Source organism: Schistocerca nitens, chromosome 5 (assembly GCF_023898315.1).
Source record: "Schistocerca nitens isolate TAMUIC-IGC-003100 chromosome 5, iqSchNite1.1, whole genome shotgun sequence".
In the NCBI taxonomy this organism is placed as follows: Eukaryota; Metazoa; Arthropoda; class Insecta; order Orthoptera; family Acrididae; genus Schistocerca; species Schistocerca nitens.
The window spans coordinates 793,165,155-793,190,574 of NC_064618.1; the positions used below are offsets into that span (position 1 = coordinate 793,165,155).

Sequence of the window (25,420 nt, forward strand, 5' to 3'; positions counted from 1 at the left end):
AAAATGGTATGTGATGTTAGCATGATTACAATAAGCATTGACTACCGCGCTCTCTTCTAAGTTCAAGTGAGGCATGAGATCTGAAAGTGATCGTATCTTCAGACTTATTTTATAGCCAAAGGGTCATTCGCGGACGTGTGTTCCTTATAAGAACTGTATCTACTAATCCCTCTACGCCCCAAGAAGCATGTAATAGGAATTGTGAAAACACACTATAGAGGGTTCATGATGGCTATTGTTATTAAACTAATAACCGAAAAGCACTGAGTTGATATAAGGCAAATATTGCCATTTGAACTTTCAGAAAATACAGCAGTCACGTCCACAGAATAATTTTCTATGCGGGACTTGACGCCATAACCGTCACCATCATTTGTTTTAGAAGATCCCTGGTTTTGTTTCTGTTAAACTCAAGAATGAAGACCCACAGAAAATTACCAGTTATTCGCATGTTAGAGGTAGTTAATGTAACTACCTCGTAACGCCCACGGAGAGATGGGAGAGTCCATAATCGGCTGTTACTGAAATGCGGTGACTGCGTGCTCATTCCGACAAATTACTTGGCAGGTAATTGACAAAAAGAGAGAAACAGAACTAACGCGGGTAAATGAGATTACACCAAGTAATAACTGCCGCCTTGTTTACAAGATAAACGCGTAAAATATTATTAGGCTCGTTATCGTTCGATAAGGGAAAAAATCAGACTATGATTAAATGGTCTTCATTTTATTATACTGTGATCTGTTTCGACGGTTCTAGCCTCATCAACGGATATACCAGACACATACACATCGAATGGACGTGCAATATATTTATCCCAGGAAGTGTGTTACGAAGATCGACTGCCCTTCAGTACGTGCGCTGTCAAACGAGGGATCCACAGCCACAGCTGGTTGCAGAATTGATTCTGATGTAAGGCTGCTCTATCATAGTGAAATATGAAGAATTTAAGAGGCACGATAAGGGCTATTGATATCTTCATTGGTAAATATGTAATGTTCTAGAAATATCAAATATCTTCAACAAATTATACGACCACATACCTAAAGCGCTCACAATAGCTGTATGTCATGCTATCCTGCACTATTAACAGACACATACAGATCTAATGGTTGCAGCTAAGAAGTCCGACATTGTTGTACGTCGGCTACATGAAAGGTCACGCTTTTCTATTGATGTATCGGCCCCTTGCGATGGGAAGAATGATGATATGGAGGACCAAAAGAAACTGAAATGCAGCAAGCTCCAGCTTGAGGATTATCAGTATATAGTTCGGCGATTTTTGAAAAAAAAAGGAATAAGAAGTCTGTTGTAGTTTAGAATACAAATTTCTGGTTGCGAAGATGAAGAAATCCACTGATGGTCAAGGAGCGATGCGTATGAATCGTTAACTGAGCAGCTAAGTGAAGTGGATGTAATGAAGAAAGTATGTTCGGTAGGGGAAGAGAGCCTAAACTAGGCGATCGAGGAACCTGTTATCAACTACACCGAGGCGCTAAAATGCGTCGATGTGTTATCAGAGTATGCAGAATAAAATCTGACTGTGCCGACGTTCTTTGCGCTCTCTGAACTGAGAACAGTTGTCAGGGAAAAAGTGAATGAAACACAGAAACGGAAAAAAGTCTATAATTTTGCGAAAGTGAACTGAAAGCAAATGATACGACTTACAATCTTTTCAAGTGCAGTTTTGAGGGCTTTCAAATGTAACTTGCAGCATGTTTTGAAAGTAGGAGTATCATGTGTCACGTATGAAACCAGGGGCCTAGACACGACAGAGAGGCTTTGTTCCGTCGTAGCCCTCAGTAGTTCACAACCCCACATCAGGCCAGCAGTCCACCCACCCCACCGCCGCCCCACAACGCACCCAGGGTTATTGTGCGGTTCGGCCCCTCAATCACTGCCTGTTTGACGAGAAGTCATACGTGGTGATTCCCCATACCATGACGCCTAAAGTAACACCGTTGTGCTCCTGCAAAATATTGGAAGAATGGAACCTCTCCACCTCCTGCCATGCGCACACCCTGGCACAGTGGTTACCACACTGCAGTCGCATTCGGGAGGGCGACGGTTCAAACCGGCTTCCGGCCATGCTGATTTAGGTTTTCCGTGAATTCCCTAACTCGCTTCAGGCAAATGTCGCTATGGTTCCTGTGAAAGTGTACGGCTGACTTCCTTCCCCATGCTTTCGTAATCACATGAGACCGACGACCTCATTGTTTGGCCCCCTCCCTCAAATCAACCAACCAGCCAACCAACCTGATCTCCGTGGATGTCAGCGTCAATAAAATTCAGCAACAGCCGTGTAACTTAAGATATTCTTTTATCTTATTGTGAAAGCTACCAGTTTCAGTATTTCATTATGCCAGCTCCAGGCCGCATACTCATCTATCCAAGCCTGAAGATGGCGTCATGAAATGCTGAAACTGCTAGCCTTCACAATAAAAGAAAGTAATATCTTAAGTTACACGGCTGTTGATGAATTTCATTGACATAGACGATTACTTAACCAGTCGATGTCCACTGTCCATGATGGACCGATAGAGATTGGTTTCCGTAGTGCCTGTAGTTGGTAGTTGACGGTTGCAAACACTTCATCGTTGTTACAGTAGTCTACGGAAACCAGTTCATAAGTGTCCACGGTCGCAGGTTCGAATCCTGCCTCGAGCACGGGTGTGTGTAATGTCCTTAGGTTAGTTAGGTTCAAATGGCTCTGAGCACTATGGGACTTAACATCTATGGCCATCAGTCCCCTAGAACTTAGAACTATTTAAACCTAACTAACCTAAGGACACCACACAACACCCAGTCATCACGAGGCAGAGAAAATCCCTGGCCCCGCCGGGAATCGAACCCGGGTACCCGGGCGTGGAAAGCGAGGACGCTACCGCACGACCACGCGCTGCGGACCCAGGTTAGTTAGGTTTAAGTAGTTCTAAGTTCTAGGGGACTGGTGACCTCAGATGTTAAGTCCCATGGCTCAGAGACATTTGAACCATTGAAGCATAGATGTCCACGGAGACCAGTTCATAGATGTTGGCCACTGATGGGATAGTGTATACGATTGGGGTTCACCCCCTCAGCGTCAGTTACAGAATGAAGATGATGTACTGAATCACCAAAACTGGTAGCTAAAGCGTAAGTAACATCGAAAGGCCGGCTGCACGTGTTCCATTTTATGACATAGAATTAAACTGGAGCCAAGTAGTCAGAAGTTCGAAGACAACAGCATTCTCATCGAATGAAAAATTATTGGGAAAAGTGGAAGTTTATTTAGAAGTAATAGAACCCAGTACGTTGTCCTCGATGGTGAGTGTTCATCAGAGGTGAGGGTATCATGTGGAGTGCCCCAGGGAAGTGTGGTAGGTCCGCTGTTGTTTTCTATCTACATAAATGATCTTTTGGATAGGGTGGATAGCAATGTGCGGCTGTTTGCTGATGATGCTGTGGTGTACGGCAAGGTGTCGTCGTTGAGTGACTGTAGGATGATACAAGATGACTTGGACAGGATTTGTGATTGGTGTAAAGAATGGCAGCTAACTCAAAAATATATAGATATTTGTAAATTAATGCAGATGAATGGGAAAGAGAATCCTGCAATGTTTGAATACTCCATTACTAGTGTAGCGCTTGACACAGTCACGTCGATTAAATATTTGGGCGTAACATTGCAGACGATATGAAGTGGGACAAGCATGTAATGGCAGTTGTGGGGAAGGCGGATAGTCGTCTTCGGTTCATTGGTAGAATTTTGGGAAGATGTGATTCATCTGTAAAGGAGACCGCTTATAAAGCACTAATACGACCTGTTCTGGAGAACTGCTCGAGCGTTTGGGATCCCTATCAGGTCGGGTTGAGGGAGGACATAGAAGCAATTCAGAGGCGGGCTGCTAGATTTGTTACTGGTAGGTTTGGTCATCACGCGAGTGTTACGTAAATGCTTCAGGAACTCGGGTGGCAGTCTCTAGAGGAAAGGAGGCGTTCTTTTCGTGAATCGCCACTGAGGAAATTTAGAGAACCAGCATTTGAGGCTGACTGCAGTACAATTTTACTGCCGCCAACTTACATTTAGCGGAAAGACCACAAAGATAAGATAAGAGAGATTAGGACTCGTACAGAGGCATATAGGCAGTCATTTTTCCCTCGTTCTGTTTGCGAGTGGAACAGGGAGAGAAGATGCTACTTGTGGTACGAGGTACCCTCCGCCACGCACCGTATGGTGGATTGCGGAGTATGTATGTAGATGTAGATGAAGTAGTTGTTTACGTGGTCCACGGAAGATCCAAAACCCGTGCAAAAATTGGGAAGCTGACAGTAACAGTATGTCTTTGTTGTGTACCGTCGCCCCGTTATGGCTAAAATGTTTCCACTTTTGGGCTGATTGGGAAGGGGGCCTGGTGCGGGCGGTGCAGCGCAGCGCGGCTCACCAGTAGGCGTCGGACATCTGGAAGAGGCCGTGGTCGAGGCTGCCGCCGCTGAGCCTGCCCACGGCGGACGTGTTGAAGAGCGACTCGAAGCGCGCGATGCACACCCAGGTGGGCACCTGGGCCGCGGGCAGGCCGTGCCGGTAGCGCAGCTCCTGCGCCAGCTCGCAGCGCTCGAACGTCTTGGCGCGCGCCAGCGCCAGCCACGCGCCGGCCGCCAGCGCCGTCGAAATCAGCGCCGGCAGCGTCAGAGTCTGAGGAGGTCGTCGCATCGCGTCGGAGGATGCTGGGAGACTGGTGTGGCGAGCGCGGCGCCGGGCCCAGCGAGCGGCCGCCGCAGGTGGGGGCGCCGTGGGAAGACGCGCCAGCCGCCGTGGCAGCGGTGGGGGAGGGAGCCGCGGGCGGCTACCGGCAATCGGCACTCCTCGCCGACGCCAAACTGGGCAAAGTCCGCCCGCGCACGGCTCGGCTGAATCACGAGCCCCTAAACAAACACTGTCCAGTAACCACTTGGCTGGACACTGTTGTCTGTCTCTTCCCCAGTCTCGTACCAATTACACTGATTTCAGGATTCGGGTCATTTCCTTTACACTACTGGCCATTAAACTGATACACCAAGAAGAAATTCAGATGACAAACGCGTATTCATTGGACAAATATATTACATTTTCACGCAATTTGGGTGCGTAGGTCCTGAGAAATCAGTACCCAGAACAACCACCTCTGGCCATAATAACGGCCTTGATACGCCTGGGCATTTAGTCAGACAGAGCTTGGACGGCGTGTACAGGTACAGCTGCCCACGCAGCTTCAACACGATACCGCAGGTCATCAAGAGTAGTGACTGGCGTACTGTGACGAACCAGTTGCTCGGCCACCATTGACCAGACGTTTTCATTTGGTGACAGATCTGGAGAATGTGCTGGCCACGGCAGCAGTCGAACATTTTCCGTATCCAGAAAGGCCCGTACAGGACCTGCAACGTGCGGTCGTGCATTATCCTGCTGAAATGTAGCGTTTCGCAGGGATCGAATAGGGGGTTGAGCCACGGGTCGTAACACATCTGAAATGTAACGTCCACTGTTCAAAGTGCCGTCAATGGAAACAAGAGGTGACCGGGATGTGTAACCAATAGCACCCCATACCATCACGCCGGGTGATACGCCAGTATGACGATGACGAATACACCCTTCCAATGTGCGTTCACCGCGATGTCGCCAAACACGGATGCGACCATCATGATGCTGTAAAGAGAACCTGGATTCATCCGAAAAGATGACGTTTTGCCATTGGTGCACCCAGGTTCGTCGTCGAGTACACCATCGCAGGCGCTCCTGTCTGTGATGCAGCGTCAAGGGTAACCGCAGCCATGGTCACCGAGCTTATAGTCCATGCTGCTGCAAACGTCGTCGAACTGTTCATGCAGATGGTTGTTGTCTTGCAAACGTCCCCACCTGTTGACTCAGGAATCGAGTCGTGGCTGCACGATCCGTTACAGCCATGCAGATAAGATGCCTGTCATCTCGACTGCTAGTGATACGAGGCCGTTGGGATCCAGCACGGCGTTCCGTATTACCCTCCTGAACCCACCGATTCCATAATCTGCTAACAGTCATTGGATCTCGACCAACGCGAGCAGCAATGTCGCGATACGATAAACCGCAATCGCGATAGGCTACAATCCGACCTTTATCAAAGTCGGAAACGAGATGGTACGCATTTCTCCTCCTTACACGAGGCATCACAACAACCTTCACCAGGCAACGCCGGTCAACTGCTGTTCGTGTATGAGAAATCGGTTGGAAACTTTCCTCGTGTCAGCACGTTTTAGCTGTTGCCAACGGCGCTAACGTTGTGTGAATGCTCTGAAAAGCTAAACATTTGCATATCACAGCATCTTCTTCCTGTCGGTTAAATTTCGCGTCTGTAGCACGTCATCTCCGTGGTGTAGCAATTTTAATGGCCAGTAGTGTCCTTTAATTTGGTGGCCGAATGTCCTTGTTGTTGCCACCGCCGACGGTTTACCGAAGGGAAGAATCGTGTACGCCATATGTCTGTGAATTTTATACCCTTCGTATTTTAACTTTTTGTGTATCGTGTTGCGAAATCCCACGGCGTGTGGTTGTGTAATCGTACCGAAATGATGGAAATGCATAGACTCCGTCTCAGACCGCTTAATAACCGTTATAGAATTTTAACTGCCCAACGGAATCGCTATCTCAGAAATGGTCCTTGGGGAATTGCTATAAAATCCTATTGAATGAGTATTTTTACTCAATCATCAGATAATAATAATAATAATAATAATAATAATAATAATAATAATGATAATAAGAAACTGAAGAAAACTACAAGTTACCTCAAATGAAATACCAATGAAATTAAACTGATGGCTTATTACATTGAAAGTAATGACACAGCAACAGATTCAGTGACATGAATATTATAAAAAGTGATTGCATGCAATAAAGGTATGAAGGAACTGGGGGGACGACTTTCATATCCAAGTTGCATGTTCAGTTACTGGTACGAATATAAGGCACCAAACGTTTGAATTACTCCAGTGGCTGATTGAATAATAAATTACGTGGAGGTACCCGAAAGAAAGCAGGAATAACATTGCCGTGGGCGGAGCTTGCTTAGTACGCATTTCTACCGCTAGGCGTGTATAGGAGGAGGAGGATATTAGTGTTTAACGTCCCGTCGACAACGAGGTCATTAGAGACGGAGCGCAAGCTCGGGTGAGGGAAGGATGGGGAAGGAAATCGGCCGTGCCCTTTCAAAGGAACCATCCCGGAATTTGCCTGAAGCGATTTTAGGGAAATCACGGAAAACCTAAATCAGGATGGCCGGAGACGGGATTGAACCGTCGTCCTCCCGAATGCGAGTCCAGTGTAGGCGTGTATAGCGCAACTCATTGCCAAGTTCAGTGCCGCCTGTATTGTTGACGTGGCCTGTTCTCTCTGTCTGCAGCGATTGTTTTTGCTAGCGCTGTGTTGTTCTTGTTTCGTTTCCTGTGGTGACAACTTTAAGTGAACAACGCGCGGCTGTGAAATTTTCTTTTCTACTCGGTGAAAATGCTGCTGAAATTGTTTTTAATGTTGAAAACAGCTTACCAATATGACGCTATGGGAAAAACTCATGACAAATCTTGTTCTGGACATCCATAAAATGACCAAAAATATCTAACAAATTCGAGAGCTTGTGCTCACAGACCGTCAAACCTTTTATATGGATGTTTTAAGGAAACTGTGCCACAGTTTCGTCAAAAAAAGATGTGATTCGTGGCAGACAGGAGACTGGCTCTTCCATCACGACAATGCACCTACACACACAACCATCTCTATTAGACAGTTTTTGGCTAAAAATGGCATGGTGCCTTTGCCCCATGCACCTTACTACTTGACCTAGCTCCGTGTGACTTATGTCCACACATGAAAAGGGGCACGAAAGAACACCGATTTGATAACATTGAAGAAGTCAAGAAAAAAACGAGGGAGGAGCTGCCGGCCATTTCTAAAGATATTTGCAAAAAATGTTTCGAACTGTGGAAGCACTGGTGGGACAAATGTGTTAGTTGTAATGGAGAATATTTTGAAGGGGATAAGGCTGTTTTATAAACACTTTGTAAAACTACAGCTTTAAAAAATATTCGGCTTTTTATGGGTACCCCTCGTAAAATGATGCTATCACTGGAACCGGGATTAACAGTGCTGTGGCAACGGTATGTCCCCTTTGCACACGCCCACATATACTCTCACCAGTCTGCTGTCTGACGTCAGTAGGCGACGGGCGAATCAGAGCGTTGTTTACACATTTCCGGGAGCCTACCGAAGTGAAGGGAGTCCCACGAGGCATCTCCTCCCACCGTCTTTGTCCAGACATTCAGAGACTTGTGATTTCTCGCCATAAATGTTGAGACTACCGCCCACAGCCTTCTACAGAGCCCAACCGTGCCTTATTCCGCGAACACCGTCTTAGCTTGATTGATTGGCGAGTTCCGTGAGCCCTCTCAGGTGGCTCCTTGACATGGGTAAGCCGGAACAAACCCTCTGAATGCCGTGTGGTCTTCCCTTTCACTTGCTCTCAGCTGAGTGCGAACTGAGCTGTTTTCAAGCATTCTTAGAATGGAACTGACAATCACTGCAGTTTCATAAAATACGTTCCACAGCTTTAAATAAGGTCATGAGACTTTTTGTGTGATAAAACGTAACTGTCCTGCCTATCACCAGTCGTAACAAGGGGCAGATGAATTTAGCATATAAATGGAAGGAGGCAAGCCAGACGGCTTCTAACCTTCGAGTGTTTTCTGAGGGGAGATTGGGGATTAGCACGCTACAACATCTGCACGCTGGCTGATCGGTGTACGAGACCAACGATCGGCCATCTGCTGCTGGATCAGAACCAGGTCCGGCACTCCTCTCTAGCGATGGAATAGACCAGTTAATTAAAACCGATACCACTATTTGAGTTCCAAAGAACCTGTATTTTTTGTTATTTGTTTGGTCTAGGTTATAACAGGCTTTTCTAAATTTTTTTCTAATAACTGGTAAAAAACTGGCTTATCAAACTGCTAAAACATTTGGTTTTTAAATAAAAGTTTTTTAAAAAACGAGTAATTTATATTCGTAAGATTTCCATTGCTTTGAAATATTAGGAAAAACTGTCATTGCTATTTTAATATGTTATTCTTAAAAAATCGGTTTCACCAAGATCGCTAGTAAATATTTTTACTGATTGCTGTTTGCGACAGATCTGTGCACTGGAGTAACTAAAACATTTGGTGGGTTGCATTCGTGTCAGTGAATGAATGTGCAGCTATGATACGGTAGTCGTCCTCCCAATTGCTTCATACCTCTATTGCACTAAATTTTTCGAATATTCATGTCGCAGATTCTATTGCTTTTAATGAAATAAAACATCAATAAATTTCTTAAACTTCCTTATCCGCTGATGCATGGAGAGCTGCATCAAACCAGTCTCAGGACTGAAGACCACAACAACAACATCCGATGATGACAACACAGGTAAATAAACTTATTGAACTTTCAGATCCGATGATGGCAGTACAGATCTGTCGAAACGGCTACTCAATAAAAATATTTATAAACGATCTCGGCGAACCTGATCTTATAAGAACAATATAACGATTCAGATTACCCCAACCAGTTGACACAGTGTCAAAGGTACTTAGCTATTTTAATAACAACGACAACAGTTAGGAACTAGCAACAAAGACGCGATATAGCATTGCGGTGACAATGCCGTACCTACCACATTGTTAAGTGGCCTATTAGACAGTAGACGTGTATGTGGAATGTGCAAGAATGGCCCCTAAACTACTTACACTGGTCAACCAGAACATTATCACCACCGCCCTACTATCTACGTAAATCCGTCCAGGCGATAGCAGTGTCACCTGGCGAGGAATCTTTGCTTTTCAGACACACGCACTGTGCATGTACTATCAGTGAGAGCGGTGTCCGTGTGTAGAATGGAGAAGGCGCGCGATCTGTCTGTTTGACCGAGGGCAGACTGTGATTAACCGGAAGCTGCACTACTTGTCGGTTGTTCGAAGAGTGCTATGGCGAATGTCTTCAACACGTGGCGAAACCAAGGTGAAACCACGCCCAGACGTCATGGGGTTGGGCAGCCGCCCCTCATTACAGATTTCTTACGTCGTAGGCAGGGCACAGTGGTAAAACAGGACAGGCGGCGAACTGTGGGGGAGAGTACTAGGGTGTATGAACACACAGTGCACCGATGGGCCTAACGATGGGCCTCCGCATCCGCAATACTGCAACATCGGCAGCTACGACTTAAATGGGCACGTGACCATCGGCAATGGACGTTGGCGCAGTGGCAGAGCATTGCATGGTCTGATGAATCTCGATACCTTCTTCGTCATGTGGATGGGAGGGTGCGAATCCGCCCTCCTCCAGGGGAACAGCTCCTTGACACCTGTATTGGGGGACGGAGACAAGCTGGCGGCGGCTGCATTATGCTCTGGGGAGCATTCACGTGGGCGTCCATGGATCCAGCGGAGCTCGTGCAAGACACCAAGACACCACGCGGCTAAGGAGTATCGCACACTGGTTGCAGACCACAAATACCCCTTCATGACGATCATGTTTCCCGACGGCAGTGGCATTTTTCAACAAGATATTCCGCCATGACACAATGTCAGGAGTATGATGGGGTGGTTCGAGAAAGACAGTGACATGTTCCAGTTGATGTTCTGGTCCCACAACACGCCAGATCTGAACGCGATGGAACACATCTGGGATGTGATCGAACTTGGCGTCAGAGCTCATCATTATGGGAATTAGGCGGCTTGTGCGTGCAGAGGTGGTGCCAATTCCCTCCAGCGACTTACCAAGGCCTCATTGCTTCCGTGACACGACGTGTCGCCGCTGTTATCCGTGCCAAAGGTGTGCATACCTGCTGTTAGGTACGTGGTCGCAATGTTCTGGCTGATCAGTGTGTATAGTAATTTCTCACTATCTTCCTCGGACATCGGTTGTATTGTAAAATGTATCCATGGCTAGTTTGGAAGTATTTTAGGAAGCGCGTTAGAAACGAAGTTCAATGTTCTATTTCCTTTGAAAATTTAAAAAGAGGATGAGGCACAACAAACTTACGACATCTTGTAAAGAGAAAAGGCCCACAATGTTCCTTTGGAGAGAAGTAAATTTGATTGATATACATGTAGTTTTATTGACATGCTATAAACTTGGGATGATAACGGAAGTATTAATTTTGCTGATGCTTCAGGGCGAATAACTGATGCCATCCAAAAGTGATGATGCAGGAAAATCAAGTAGTGACCTGTCGCTTTGTCCGTCGCCGCGCCCATCTCCTACACCTTGGTCGTCTTTGCTGGAGACAATGACACAGATTTCTGCTACAGTCTCCACACATGTCGATCTAGATCTCCTACTCCTTTATTATTATAATTATTAAATCTGCGTTCAGAGTCTACACTTATTACTTGGAAATAGTATCAATAAAAACCCGAACGTCAGTTATTTCAGAAACAGATTATTCTGGAGCGGCTGTAACAGTCAGGTTAAACTAGAGACGAAAAAAACAAAAAAAAAAAAAAAACAAAAAACAGAGTAACCGTAAACAGCTTTTCTTCCGAGGAGAACTGCTGTTCCAACTCCTTCACTTCTCGCATGCTAACGCTCTGCGCAGTATAGTATACGAACAGGTCTCTGTCCCGAAGCAAAATACTGGTAAATAACATTTAAGAAAAGCAGCAGCTTTAGGCTTTCGATCAGATAGTATAATTTACTTGCTACTGTCCTGTTTGTGGAAAGTACTTGTGGTCCAGGAGGCTGTGCCATATTAATGGTAACTCGAAACCTATCTACGCACTCTTACAACAATTAAGCAACTATAGTTGTTCTTCTATAACACATCATCACCTCAAATACGGTGTAGGAAAGCTTTTGGGTAACGATGATGGAGGTGGACAGCGATCACGCATTTTTCTCTCTAAAGTAGACCACAAAGGTTCAACAATATAGAGATCTGCCGGCTGTGGTGGCCGAGGTAGAAGCGGCAGTTCATCCTCGTCCTCACAAAACCAGCCCCAAAAGATGCGAACAGAGCCCTGTCGTCTTCAAACACAGCATCACTATTGGGGAACAAACATTGTACTGTGAGGTGGACGTGGTCAGCCAAAGTGGTCACATAGTTCTTAGCAGTAATGTGACATTTCATTGTAATTGTGTGGCTCATGGGTTACCATCACATGGCTTCCCAATTCATCACTGAACCCTCGCCATGTTTCACTCTTGGGACGTAATCTCGACCAGAAGTTGAAAACAGTGTGAACCAAGACTTATCCGACCTAATGACTTTCTTCCATTGCTACGTGGTTCAGGTTTTATGGCTTCGGCTGTTACGGGCATTTGTATCACTGATGAGTGAGTTTGGAATTCCAGTTCGCGCCGTAATTCCCTGCTTATTGACCTCCCTTCGTGTTGTTTTGGTGCTGACGGATTCGCTGGTGCGGCTTTCAGCTCTGTAGTGACTTTTGCAGCTGTCGTCGTCTTGCTTTTCGTCACAATACACACACGTTTGTCCGAGTTGTGACTTAGCGGATGATGTTTTTCCGTTTTCCCTGTATGCGGTATAAATCTTCCACACTGTGCCTCACGAAATATCAAACACGTCTGATAACTCGCATAAAAAGTTCTCGATTTACTTGCCACGTCAAATTCGGATAAAATCCCAAGCTTTCGATGATTGCATCCACCGTCGTCGTCAGGGGCTTATCATCGAAACCTTGGGGTTTTACTCGAATTCGACGCGGCAAGAAAACCGAGAACTTTTTATGCAAGCCACTTCGGCTACATTGGCTGTGGAAGCGCCGCCCATACGAACAGCAGCAATTTATCGACGTCCGATTCACTTAGCTCTGACATAATACTTTGACAACTACACAGAACGCTGTTCCGATCACGACTGACACTTGCAACTTATTGTGGACACTGAACATGTCATTCGTGGTCACATACAGCAGCGCCACCGGCAGGCTTGGCTGTCACCGGCATTTATGTTGCAGCATGCATTTCTCGTGGTGTTTACGTATTCTGTCCAAACCCCGTAGTATGAGCGTAGGAGACGCAGCCTTGTACTCGTACCAAAGCGTAAACAAGGCAATGATGTGGCAGTCAGAAAACCAACAGAGCCTTAATTAATAAACATCCACTGTCACAGTGAAACAAGAAATCCATAAGCTAATAGCATTACCAGTAGAGTTACATCACTCACAGACGTGGCACCAACCTAACCGGTCAGCACAGACGAGTCGCATACGGACTCATGCAAATCATTTCGGGAAATCAGTCAAGAAAATAATAAAAAACGGAAGACTTCAAATTAAAGTCTCGTCGACGGCGATGTAATTAGAGACACAACACAAATTCGGATTGGGAGAAGTTTGTGGAGGGAAATCGGTGTAGGCGTATTCGATGATGTGCTTCTATCAGCATGATTAGAAGTAACTGATCAAACCTGCGTCTGAATGCCCTATTCCTTCCTAAGGCGAGTCCAGTGTCTTAGCTACTGCACCAGTTCGATCGTTTGCGACTGATTGCCGCGCGGGATTAGCCGAGCGATCTAGTGCGTTGCAGTCGTGGACTGTGCGGCTGATCCCGGCGGAGGTTCGAGTCCTCCCTCGGGAATGGGTGTGTGTGTTTGTCCTTAGGATAATTTAGGTAAGTAGTGTGTAAGCTTAGGGACTGATGACCTTAGCAATTATGACCCTTAAGATTTCACACACACTTGAACATTTTTTGCGACTGATTTTTGCCTGTAAGGCTGCATCATCCTTCTAGCGAGCATTCGCTCCGACAGGTACTGAAATTTGTAGTGTGCTTCACAGTACATTTTAAAATATTTTGCTCATTTGCAATCGTCAGTTTTTTATGGGACAGCCTACTATGGAAACTCATCACTAAGAAAGTAAGGTTTGACTATACCAAAGCGAACAGCGATAGTAATATATCGTGTTCACCATCATTTTGGAGGCGTCTCTTCACTGAGTTAGCCATTATAACTGGACAGTTATGTCCAAGATACAACACTAGAAGAAACAATACTGTTTGTTAATCATTACTAAAGTTATCAAGGACCGAGAAATGAGTTAAATATGCAGCCAGCTGAATCTTTGATCTTTTTCCCGACAACATAAAACGTCTGACAAGTACCAAAGCAAATTTTAAATCTAATCAGAAATTATGCCTTCCGGGCAAATTCTACTCCATAAACAAACATTTAACAAAACTCTTTGTTGTTAAATTTGTGTTTACACTTGCAACAGAAGTAATGACAAAGATTAGTCCCTTATTTTTATTGCATTTAAGACAGTGTGCAACTTATTATTCTGTAAGTTGCCAGCATGTATCCATAGACACAAATCATTTTTACATAGACTGAAAACTGAATTGTTCTAAAATTTGATGAAAATTGTGCAAATGAACCATAGGATATGTACGCAATAGACAATACTTTCACCATTTAAACTGTGAGGACGAAAATGTCTGTTTTGGTTGGCAGGAGAGCCAACACCGTGTTACTAGAGGAGGCCGAAAGGCACGCGTTTTAGCTCACGCAGGGTGGCGTGAGGTCTGGAACAGGACAAGGAAATTAGAATTTAGAAAAACGGACGTAGCTGGTGGAATACTTAACTTTAATCCATTAATGAAGAACGTCGGTCTTGGCGGTACATGAATCAATATCAATAGTAACTGATAATGGAGCCTTGCTAGGTCGTAGCAAATGACGTAGCTGAAGGCTATGCTAAACTATCGTCTCAGCAAAAGAGAGCGTATTTTGTCAGTGAACCATCGCTAGCAAAGTCGGTTGTACAACTGGGGCGAGTGCTAGGAAGTCTCTAGACCTGCCGTGTGGCGGCGCTCGGTCTGCAATCACTGATAGTGACGACACGCGGGTCCGACGTATACTAACGGACCGCGGCCGATTTAAAGGCTACCACCTAGCAAGTGTGGTGTCTGGCTGTGACACCACAGTCTCTCTATTGTTTTTCATACTGCCCTTAAGAGCATGGAAAAGAACAGAGTGTGAGGAGACGATATCCTCCTGCTATCATTTATAAATATTTTCTATCCAAACATTTATTTACTTATTCTTTCACGTCATGGGTAATCGGTATATACCTCCAAGCCAGTGGAAGCATAAATAAACGTTTCTGGCGCGCTGTTGTAGATACATTGTTGCAGTGCTTACGTGGGTAGTCGGTGTGCGAACTGCAAAGGCCGCCGTTACTGGGCGTCCGCAGAGAGTGGACATATTACACTGAAGCGCCAAAGAAATTGGCATAGCCATGCGTATTCAAACACAGAGACATGTAAACGGGCAGAATACGGCGCTGCGGTCGGCAACGCCTATATAAGACAAGTGTCTGGCGCAGTTGTTAGATCGGTTACTGCTGTTACAATGGCAGGTTATCAAGACTTAAGTGAGTCTGAACGTGGTGTTATAGTCAGAGCACGAGCGATGGGACATAGCGATGTAGTGGCGATTTTCCCATACGACCATTTCACGAGTGTACCGTGAATATAAGGAATACGGTGAAACATCAAATCTCCGACATCTCTGTGGCCGGAACGGGACCAACGACGAATGAAGAGAATCGCTCAACGTGACAGAAGTGCAACCGTTCCGCAAATTGCTGCAGATGCAAGTGCTGGGCCATCAACAAATGTCTAGCGTGCGAACCATTCAGCGGAACAGTCCTCCGCCACACACCGTCAGGTGGCTTGCGGAGTATGGATGTAGATATAGACGTAGAACATCATCGACATGGCCTTTCGGAGTCGAAGACTCACTCGTGTACCCTTGATAACAGCACGACACAAAGTGTGGGTCCTTTAACACCGACACTGGAATGTTGACGACTGGAAACATGTTGCCTGGTCGAAAGAGTCTCGTTTGAAATTGTATCGAGCGGATGGACGTGTACTGGTATGGGGACAACCTCATGAATCCATGGAACCGGCATTTCAGCAGGGGACTGTTAAAGCTGGTGGATGCTCTGTAATGGTGTGGGACGTGTGCAGTTGGAGTGATATGGGACCCCTGATACGCCTAGATACGACTCTGCCAGTGACACGTACGTAAACTTGCTGTCTGATCACCTGCATCCATTCATGTTCATTGCGCATTCCGACGGACTTGGGAAATTCCAGCAGGATAAAAATGGTTCAAATGGCTGTGAGCACTATGGGACTTAACATCTGAGGTCATCAGTCCCCTAGAACTTAGAACTACTTAAACCTAACTAACCTAAGGACATCACACACATCCATGCCCGAGGCAGGATTCGAACCTGCGACCGTAGTGGTGTCGCGGTTCCAGACTGAAGCGCCTAGAACCGCTCGGCCATTCCGGCCGGCTCCAGCAGGACAGTGAGACACCCCACATGTCCAGAATTGCAACACAGTGGCTCCAGGAACATTCTTCTGAGTTAAACATTTTCACTGCCAACCTAACTCCCTAGACATGAACTTTATTGAGCATATCTGGGATACCTTGCAACGTGCTGTTCAGAAGAGATCTCCACCCTTTTCTGAGGCTCATGTTGGAGGCAGAAGTGTGCAAAAGTTTGACAACACAGGTAGAATGGATTGCTCTCTGTAATTAAGTATAAATTACCAGTACGAAAGTTTGGAGAATAATTGTAATACATTGTCGACTGTTCCATGTGATGTATTTAGCGTCTTTCTGGGAACAATAATTAATCTAATCAGTATTTTTATGTGAATTGTGTTTTAAGATTGTAGGATATTACCTGTTTAACCACCCCCAAATAATAAATGTGAGTGACAACAATGATTGATAATTATATGTAATGGTGAGCAGACAAACCCAAACCTGTAATGAGAATGATTATAAACTCGAATATTAGTAAAAGGATATCTTATAATGCGACGAGTCACAACGGAATAACTGATAGGACAGAATAGCGGTACAGCATAAGGGAGACGGCTTATAAGGGGGCGGTAGTATTTGCTTCATCTTAAGAAGGGAATCTTAATTTCTAAGCCACACAGTTCTCTAGAAGCCAAGTCACGCTAGCTCATATTTACACACTCTTCCAAAAATCGGTTATCCCCACCATGACGTAAACTTAAAGGTCACCAAACATTACGAAATGTGACACTGCAACTTATACCCAGTCCTGTCGCGGTAATCCCCAAATACGAGTATAACACAACGGCTCGGATTTTAAATCCAATATATGCGGCCAATTCTATCGTGACCACCAAAATACTCGAACAAGTGAACTATAAGTATTACAATTCTTGCCCGCAACGCCTGTGCTAATGATCAGGGTCTCTGTTTTAACGTCACGGGATCACGTACTCGATTCCCGGTCTGAACGGGGACTTTATTTACTCAGTGACTGGTTTTTTTGTGTGTGTGTTATCCTAATCATTTCATCTCAACTTCATCGGCGAGCGAAGTATGATTACTGCAGAGGCCCAGAGTAATTTTGGATTTAGTGCAGTACAGCAGAGGTTGCGCTCCTGGATACGTTTTTAAAGCGTTATTTAAGGACATTTTAACTGAGCAGAACAACTTTACGGATGGGTCGAAATAGGGACACTCCGGTGGTTGCTCTGTTGCTTTCCTTGATCATGTCCTCAGTGTCCGACTGCCTCAAGACTTTACTATCTTCGACGCAAAATTATATGTGATCTTGTGGACACTGGAGCAGACGAGACGTGGCTGGAGTACTAAATTCTTTATCTGTTCCGATTCTCTAAGTGCGCTTCACTCTCTACAAAGCTTGTGCCCACAGATAAAGGAGTTCAGAATATCCAGTACACCCTCCTCGATCTGCGATGGCTGGAGAGGGAAGGAAGTGTCTGTCTGCTAGATGCCAGGGCACATGGGTATTGCGGGGAAGCAAAGGGCAGATGCACAAGCCTATTCGGAATGTAAGGGCCGATAGGTCGCAAAATGGAAACCACTGTGAAAATCAAAAATAAAAATGTTTTATTTGCAACAGTGAGCTACACATTCCAGCTACTTCTCTACATAGTTACCGCTCCGATTTAGACATTTGTCGTAGCGTTGTACCAACTTTCCAACACCCTCGTCATAGAAGGCAGCCACCTTCCTGCCAATTCACAGCGCTGGTTTAGAGCTCGATGCTGTGGCCAGAATATTGTCTTCATAGCCAGCGGTCCATGTGAACAGAGATGAAACTCAAGGAGAGTCGATTACGGGCTCTGTTGTATGTGATCAAACACTTCCCATCCTAAACTCTGCTGGATCATCTTCATTGCCCCTGCAGAGTGCGGCTGAGAATTGTCATGCAGAAGGAAACGTATGACAACTATGTTATGTGGGCTGCATGACATCAAGCGAAATCTCACACCCGGCCCTCATACTTGGCAGGAAACATTAAGGTTCTAAGCATCTTTACGTGTCCACTGTGTGCTCAGAACTGAAAGTGCATAGCTTCAACGGATTTTCACTGTAGTTTCCATTTCGCACCCCATCGGACCTTACTTTCTGAATAGCCCTCGTAGCAACCATGGAGGCATATCGTGATGCCCCCTACATGCCATCGCCCCGCTTTTGAGATACAGAGTCTTTCGTCGATGGGGGGCTGAATGGCGGGAAGTGGCAGACAATAAGCTGCGTCTGGTAAAGCCCACAATGCGACCTTGGGGATCCACCTTCCAGCAACGCCGATGGGACGACATCTTCCTTAATCATCTTCTGATAAGCCACATCACTATGACGCACGGCTTCCTGCTCCAGAGAGGGAAAGCTCCAGTCTGTGGTGGTTGTGGCGCACATTTTATTAGACTGTGCTCTAGATCTGCCGACAGACCTTCCTTCTATTTTAACTGACTTTCCAACGAATGTGGTTAGAGTTTTTAAGTTTTGTGAACTGTCCAACGTTTTTCCCAAGATTTTAGGGAGACGTTCACAAAGTGTTAACAGGGTGACTGGCTCACCCATGTTTTTTTGTAGGCGGGCATCCAGTGACATTTGCTTGTGCCGTTGTCTTATCTTCTCTATCGTTTTACTTGTCTTTTAATCCCTGTTAAAAAACCTTTCACGCTTTCTCCATTATCTTACGGCGTATGAGAGTGGTTTGTGAGTGAATGCGAATAAGGTGGGAGTGAATACACGAGTGTCTTTTGTAGATTTCATCCTCACTGTCTGCAACAATTTTAGCGGTATCTATATTCGTTTCTTTTCAAATGTGCCAGAAGGCTGATAATCTCGCCGTTGAGTGCCCATTAAGTCAAAACACACGCACATACACTCACACACACACACACACACACACACACACACACACAGTGCAACTCGCTGGAGAGGCGTTAAGGAGAAACACTTGCATCAGACGGCTGAACAACCATGCATTGGCTTTCCCGGCCAATAATGCCATTCATTGCAATTATTTAAAAAAATACTATATTATCTCTAGGGTAGTAAATTATCTAGTTTGTACATAGGCCAATACAGTCAAGAAGTCAGGCATCAGATGCTGCCAGCAAAAAATTCAATTTACGTCAGTGTTTCAAATGTCGCAGAAGTGTTCACTGTTATGATGATTAATTTGGATACTTCACAGCAATGGTTAACTCATTGCAAAATTATGCATATAGGAAAGTTTACCGAATCAATTTTACAACCTACAAAATCACTTAACTCTCTCGCAGTTCTGTAGTAAAATCAGTCTTGGGCGTCAGACAAATACCATGTGCGTACGCAACAGAGGAAAGTAAAATATGTTCAGAAACCGACCACGTATGTTGCCCCGCCGCAATACAGACACGTATCAGTTCAGTATCTGTTTACAGAAAGGCGGAACATGCATGGATACTGACTGGTAGCAGGAGCACCCAGATTGTTTGTAATAAAATCACAAAACTGTTTCACCATTCACTGCGAAACTAAAGTGAGTAGCCCCTCTTCCTTCCTCAGCAAAGATCCTGCTTACGCTTTCACAAATACCACGTTACAACATTGCGATGCCAGTTACAATGAGACCCACAGCAGCAACCACAACCATGAAAAGGCTGAGAAATGCGCCACCGCGCATACACAGTCAGCTGTTACCAATGTAAACTCAGCATTAAGTGAGACCTAGTGGGGGACGGACGTTGGAAGCTATGAAACATTGCTGTTCAATAAAACTGACAGAAATATTGTTTGAACGGTCATTGTGTCGCTGGAGAACACAAAGTGTAGCTATTCTGTCGCTGACTGTGACGTACATTTATGTCAAAATGGCATGTAGAAATGACATTTTACTAACGGAAGGTGTCGTACGGGAAGCAGCGTTAGAAGAACTCAACTGTGAAAGCGACGTAAGTGACTTACCTGATGAAAGTGATTGTGAAGCTGATACTCCTGAAGCAGTTATGGGCAATGGCAAAACTGATGAGGCTGCCAAGGCGTCAGACAGCGACGAGGAAAACGCAGCCGTCCATGGTAAGAATGGTCACTGTTGCAACACAGCTGTCCCTCATAGAAGAGGCCGACCAATTGCCGGTAACATCGTAATCCATATTCCAAGAGTGTGGAAATAATGAACGAATGGCTGTATGAATAACAGACCATCTGAGAATACCTGCGTGATATGTGCATTTCATTAAGTGAATAGCATCTTCATCTGATTAAACCGCAAATAAAGTCTGTCGACCTGGACTACTTTCAAGTTTCATTGAACAGCTTGCATTAATTTTTTTTCCTGAGGTTTGGATACATTAATACTAATATTGATCGAAAAAGTACATGACAGAGATAAAACAGAATGCTTTTAGTGCATGATCGTCCAATTTCATTGAAAAATATTCTGTATTCGGGCAATGTCTCCAGCAAATAATTGACAGTCTGCGCCCTAATGTACGGTTGGTGAAATAATTGACAGTCTGCGCCCTAATGTACGGTTGGTGCGACAGTTTCAGAGGTGACCACTGCCGGCGTTAAAGCCCACTTACATGCGCACATCCGTATCAACAGTGTCATGTCGCTCATTGTCAAAAAAGAAGAAAAAATGAAAACATTAGTTAGATACAACTCGATAATACAATGAGTCAAATGAGCTGTACAGTTTCAGTCTGAGACTGCTAACATTAATCAAAAGTATCTTACGGTGTTTCTGTTACGCCGCAAATTGGCTGTTAGGTATTATTAGACAGTTAACGGTTTTTGACAGCTACGAAACAATTTTTAATTAAGTGCAGCTACGATTTGAAGTGACAATTTAAGGGTGCGTGGAACAGTTGTTCGGATTACTAGTTTTGTAAGCAAATAAGTTTAGAGTCAAACAGAATCTGTCTGATGAAGCAGTTTCTATTTGTATAAAAGGAGTGCAAGATGTTTGCAATTGTACATGAAATCTCTTAAGTCGGCGGCGTTTCAGTTACGTCGCGACGTGTAAATCGTTGCCAGACACGCCTTCCATCCGAAACGAAATTAAGCTCTTTATCTGCTCTCCCTGCGTCCAGACTTGTTGCAGTACTGCTACACTGTATCAGAGGCCAGCCAAAGTATTATGTCCCCCACCTCGACACTTGCGCACTTCATCGATTGGATAATGGCGGACGCGTCCGATTCTTCTGTTAGCTGCGTACTGACTCCTCGCGATTTCTCTATTGTGCTGCTCGTCTCTTGCGTCAACAACACTGGCCCACGCACTAAGACAATAGCTAGTTTTCGAGACAGTTACAGGGTGACATCAAGTTTAGTTACTATTTGCACAGTCCAAGCTGGAAATGTGCGCGGTGGCTGATGGGAGCAACTGTAAATTGCAGCTTTACGGTAGCCCCCATCGCCTTCCGCACCTATTGTCAACTTGGACTGCACGAATAGTAGCTGAACTTGATGTCACACTGTAGCTACACTCCTGGAAATTGAAATAAGAACACCGTGAATTCATTGTCCCAGGAAGGGGAAACTTTATTGACACATTCCTGGGGTCAGATACATCACATGATCACACTGACAGAACCACAGGCACATAGACACAGGCAACAGAGCATGCACAATGTCGGCACTAGTACAGTGTATATCCACCTTCCGCAGCAATGCAGGCTGCTATTCTCCCATGGAGACGATCGTAGAGATGCTGGATGTAGTCCTGTGGAACGGCTTGCCATGCTATTTCCACCTGGCGCCTCAGTTGGACCAGCGTTCGTGCTGGACGTGCAGACCGCGTGAGACGACGCTTCATCCAGTCCCAAACATGCTCAATGGGGGACAGATCCGGAGATCTTGCTGGCCAGGGTAGTTGACTTACACCTTCTAGAGCACGTTGGGTGGCACGGGATACATGCGGACGTGCATTGTCCTGTTGGAACAGCAAGTTCCCTTGCCGGTCTAGGAATGGTAGAACGATGGGTTCGATGACGGTTTGGATGTACCGTGCACTATTCAGTGTCCCCTCGACGATCACCAGTGGTGTACGGCCAGTGTAGGAGATCGCTCCCCACACCATGATGCCGGGTGTTGGCCCTGTGTGCCTCGGTCGTATGCAGTCCTGATTGTGGCGCTCACCTGCACGGCGCCAAACACGCATACGACCATCATTGGCACCAAGGCAGAAGCGACTCTCATCGCTGAAGACGACACGTCTCCATTCGTCCCTCCATTCACGCCTGTCGCGACACCACTGGAGGCGGGCTGCACGATGTTGGGGCGTGAGCGGAAGACGGCCTAACGGTGTGCGGGACCGTAGCCCAGCTTCATGGAGACGGTTGCGAATGGTCCTCGCCGATACCCCAGGAGCAACAGTGTCCCTAATTTGGTGGGAAGTGGCGGTGCGGTCCCCTACGGCACTGCGTAGGATCCTACGGTCTTGGCGTGCATCCGTGCGTCGCTGCGGTCCGGTCCCAGGTCGACGGGCACGTGCACCTTCCGCCGACCACTGGCGACAACATCGATGTACTGTGGAGACCTCACGCCCCACGTGTTGAGCAATTCGGCGGTACGTCCACCCGGCCTCCCGCATGCCCACTATACGCCCTCGCTCAAAGTCCGTCAACTGCACATACGGTTCACGTCCACGCTGTCGCGGCATGCTACCAGTGTTAAAGACTGCGATGGAGCTCCGTATGCCACGGCAAACTGGCTGACACTGACGGCGGCGGTGCACAAATGCTGCGCAGATAGCGCCATTCGACGGCCAACACCGCGGTTCCTGGTGTGTCCGCTGTGCCGTGCGTGTGATCATTGCTTGTACAGCCCTCTCGCAGTGTCCGGAGCAAGTATGGTGGGTCTGACACACCGGTGTCAATGTGTTCTTTTTTCCATTTCCAGGAGTGTATTTTAAAAACTACGAATGAATTAAGCAAGTACACAGTAAGTAATAATGCATAATAAAATGTACAAGGCTACACACTCCAAATATAGAGATAAATACAGTTTTGCTTACTTAATATCTCAAGACACACATTGTTAGCCATTGTCGGCCAGTATGTTTATGTTACCACTCTGTGTCATAGAGAGACGTAATGAAAATGCGACATTAAATATCGAATTTCCAGCAACGTTATATGTACTTATGTGTACTCTTTTGACCAAAGAGTATGGGCGACGACTTCCCAAATTTCTGTCGGTGCATATCAATGGCGGAACGTGATATGTGTTTCCAGGGCGGTCTCGATATATTTTTTTAAATAATAACCTTTTATTTGTTTGTTGCTGATGTACTGCAGGAACTGGCAGAAGGCTCATTCTCGAGACACTTTTTTTTTTTTTTTTTTTTTTTTTTGAGTAAACGTGCTTGTCACTAAGTTCAGTGTCAGTAATACCCACCTGTGATGACGATACAAACGTATGACGAATTTATCTATAGCGACTAGCAAACGTACTGCTCGTTTTCGAAAGCACATAAAGAAGCAATACTCAATATTGTTTTGCGGCTTTCCACACTCGTCCAGTTATCGTGTGACGTTTGAAAACTGCGAAAATTTTTGCCTGCGGAAGAGCTTTTGCTCCATGCATCCGATCAGTAGACTCCCTTCTTCTGTTAACACGGAATACCGCTTTCTTCTGAAAATGAGAACTTCCTGTTCTACTCTCTAAGCACCCGCGTCCTTCCAAGTCATTGTCGCTTGGAGAACAAACGGAACGATAACAGTTCAGATTACATGCAGATAACATCACTCAAATCGTAAACCACCCCGCTCTATCTGATTACAACAAAAGAAGAAGAAAAAAAAAACCAGCTACAGTACTGAGGTAGTCGGGCACAGTCGGCTTCCTTGTGTTTCGGCTTATTCTTTGTTAATGCTCAACGTCGGCAAGTAGTTATTTTAAAACAATTGTTGATGAATGGGATGGGCGTATTGTGGTGTGTCATTTGTAAAGAAGCATCAAAACAAGCCGAAAAGACGTGATTCTATCCACAATACATTTTCACTGTTATTGTGGGGACTGCGTTTCACTTGGCCAGTATAACTGCCCACGTCGTGTTGTGCCGACTCCACTGTAGCTTGAATGGATTTTTAAGTTTGTTTTATATGGCCGACTTCTAATTTCACCGCAAAAGTCTCCAGGGTTGAGCAGTTATTGCCCGATGACGACACGCAATGCAGTTTGTTAAAGCGGAGTTCGCCGTATTAATTATGTTTTTATATTTAATTTTATTACTCGTACAGAGACTCAACGTTCCTTTGTTTAACAGCACGTCGTTAAAATAAGTATGAAATGCTAATGTCTTTGCAATACATAATGTCGACTATTGAGTTGAAGTTCGTACCTATTTTGCCATTTTAGAGAAGAGAAACCTTAAGCGCTTCTGCTTCTATAGTCTCAGTATCAAATGTTCACTAATTTCAATTTACCTCCTATCTCAGTTCAGTATTTAACACAAATTATATATCAATGTCATTTCAGATATATTACGTCGGTTCCACACTAACGGAATAACACGTAATTGTCATTTAACATCACTTTTATTAATAATCCTTTTTCTTACGACGTAAATGTTAATGAATGATCACTATCTAGGAGGAAAGAGGGACTGATCCTAATCATGAGATAATAGCTTTTAATGAACCCGCAATCGGTAATTAAATAAGAAGTCACGTTCAAGGATGATATGCGAACAACTTTCGTTATGTCCGTTTTCACGTATCTGTCAAAACTAATCCTGTAGCCTCAATTAAAATTAACACTGACGTTAACCCCTTTTGTCGGAACATCGAATCGTAACTATTATGTGAAAGTTTATTATAGTCCCCGAATTAATTCCTTTCAGATACGCGCACGACCGAACAGCAGAACGAAACACAAACGACTTTTTTTTACCAACCGAACAACGCAATGACGTTACATTACGACAATGTCCGCCCAATGAACATCTCTTTGACTTTACCTTTTCTACTCCGCTTAGTTAAATTATTCCTAATTACAATTTATTCAGCTATTTAACGAAAACATCTAACAAAAAATAAAGTAAATTTATCCTAACGTAAAAGATCCGT

At 45.2% G+C, this 25,420-nt stretch overlaps 2 protein-coding genes across 3 annotated transcripts in view; one reads left to right on the plus strand and one right to left on the minus strand.

Annotated features, from left to right (window-relative positions):
* The window catches only part of LOC126260818 (H(+)/Cl(-) exchange transporter 4), a 485,631-nt gene that overhangs the window by 156,015 nt on the left and 304,196 nt on the right, over positions 1-25,420 (plus strand). The window lies entirely within an intron of this gene.
* The window catches only part of LOC126260722 (uncharacterized), a 91,802-nt gene that overhangs the window by 28,387 nt on the left and 37,995 nt on the right, over positions 1-25,420 (minus strand). The window contains exon 3 of the mRNA XM_049958059.1: positions 4,425-4,890. Coding sequence (XP_049814016.1) covers positions 4,425-4,890 — 466 coding nt within the window. The remainder of the gene's footprint in view (positions 1-4,424; positions 4,891-25,420) is intronic.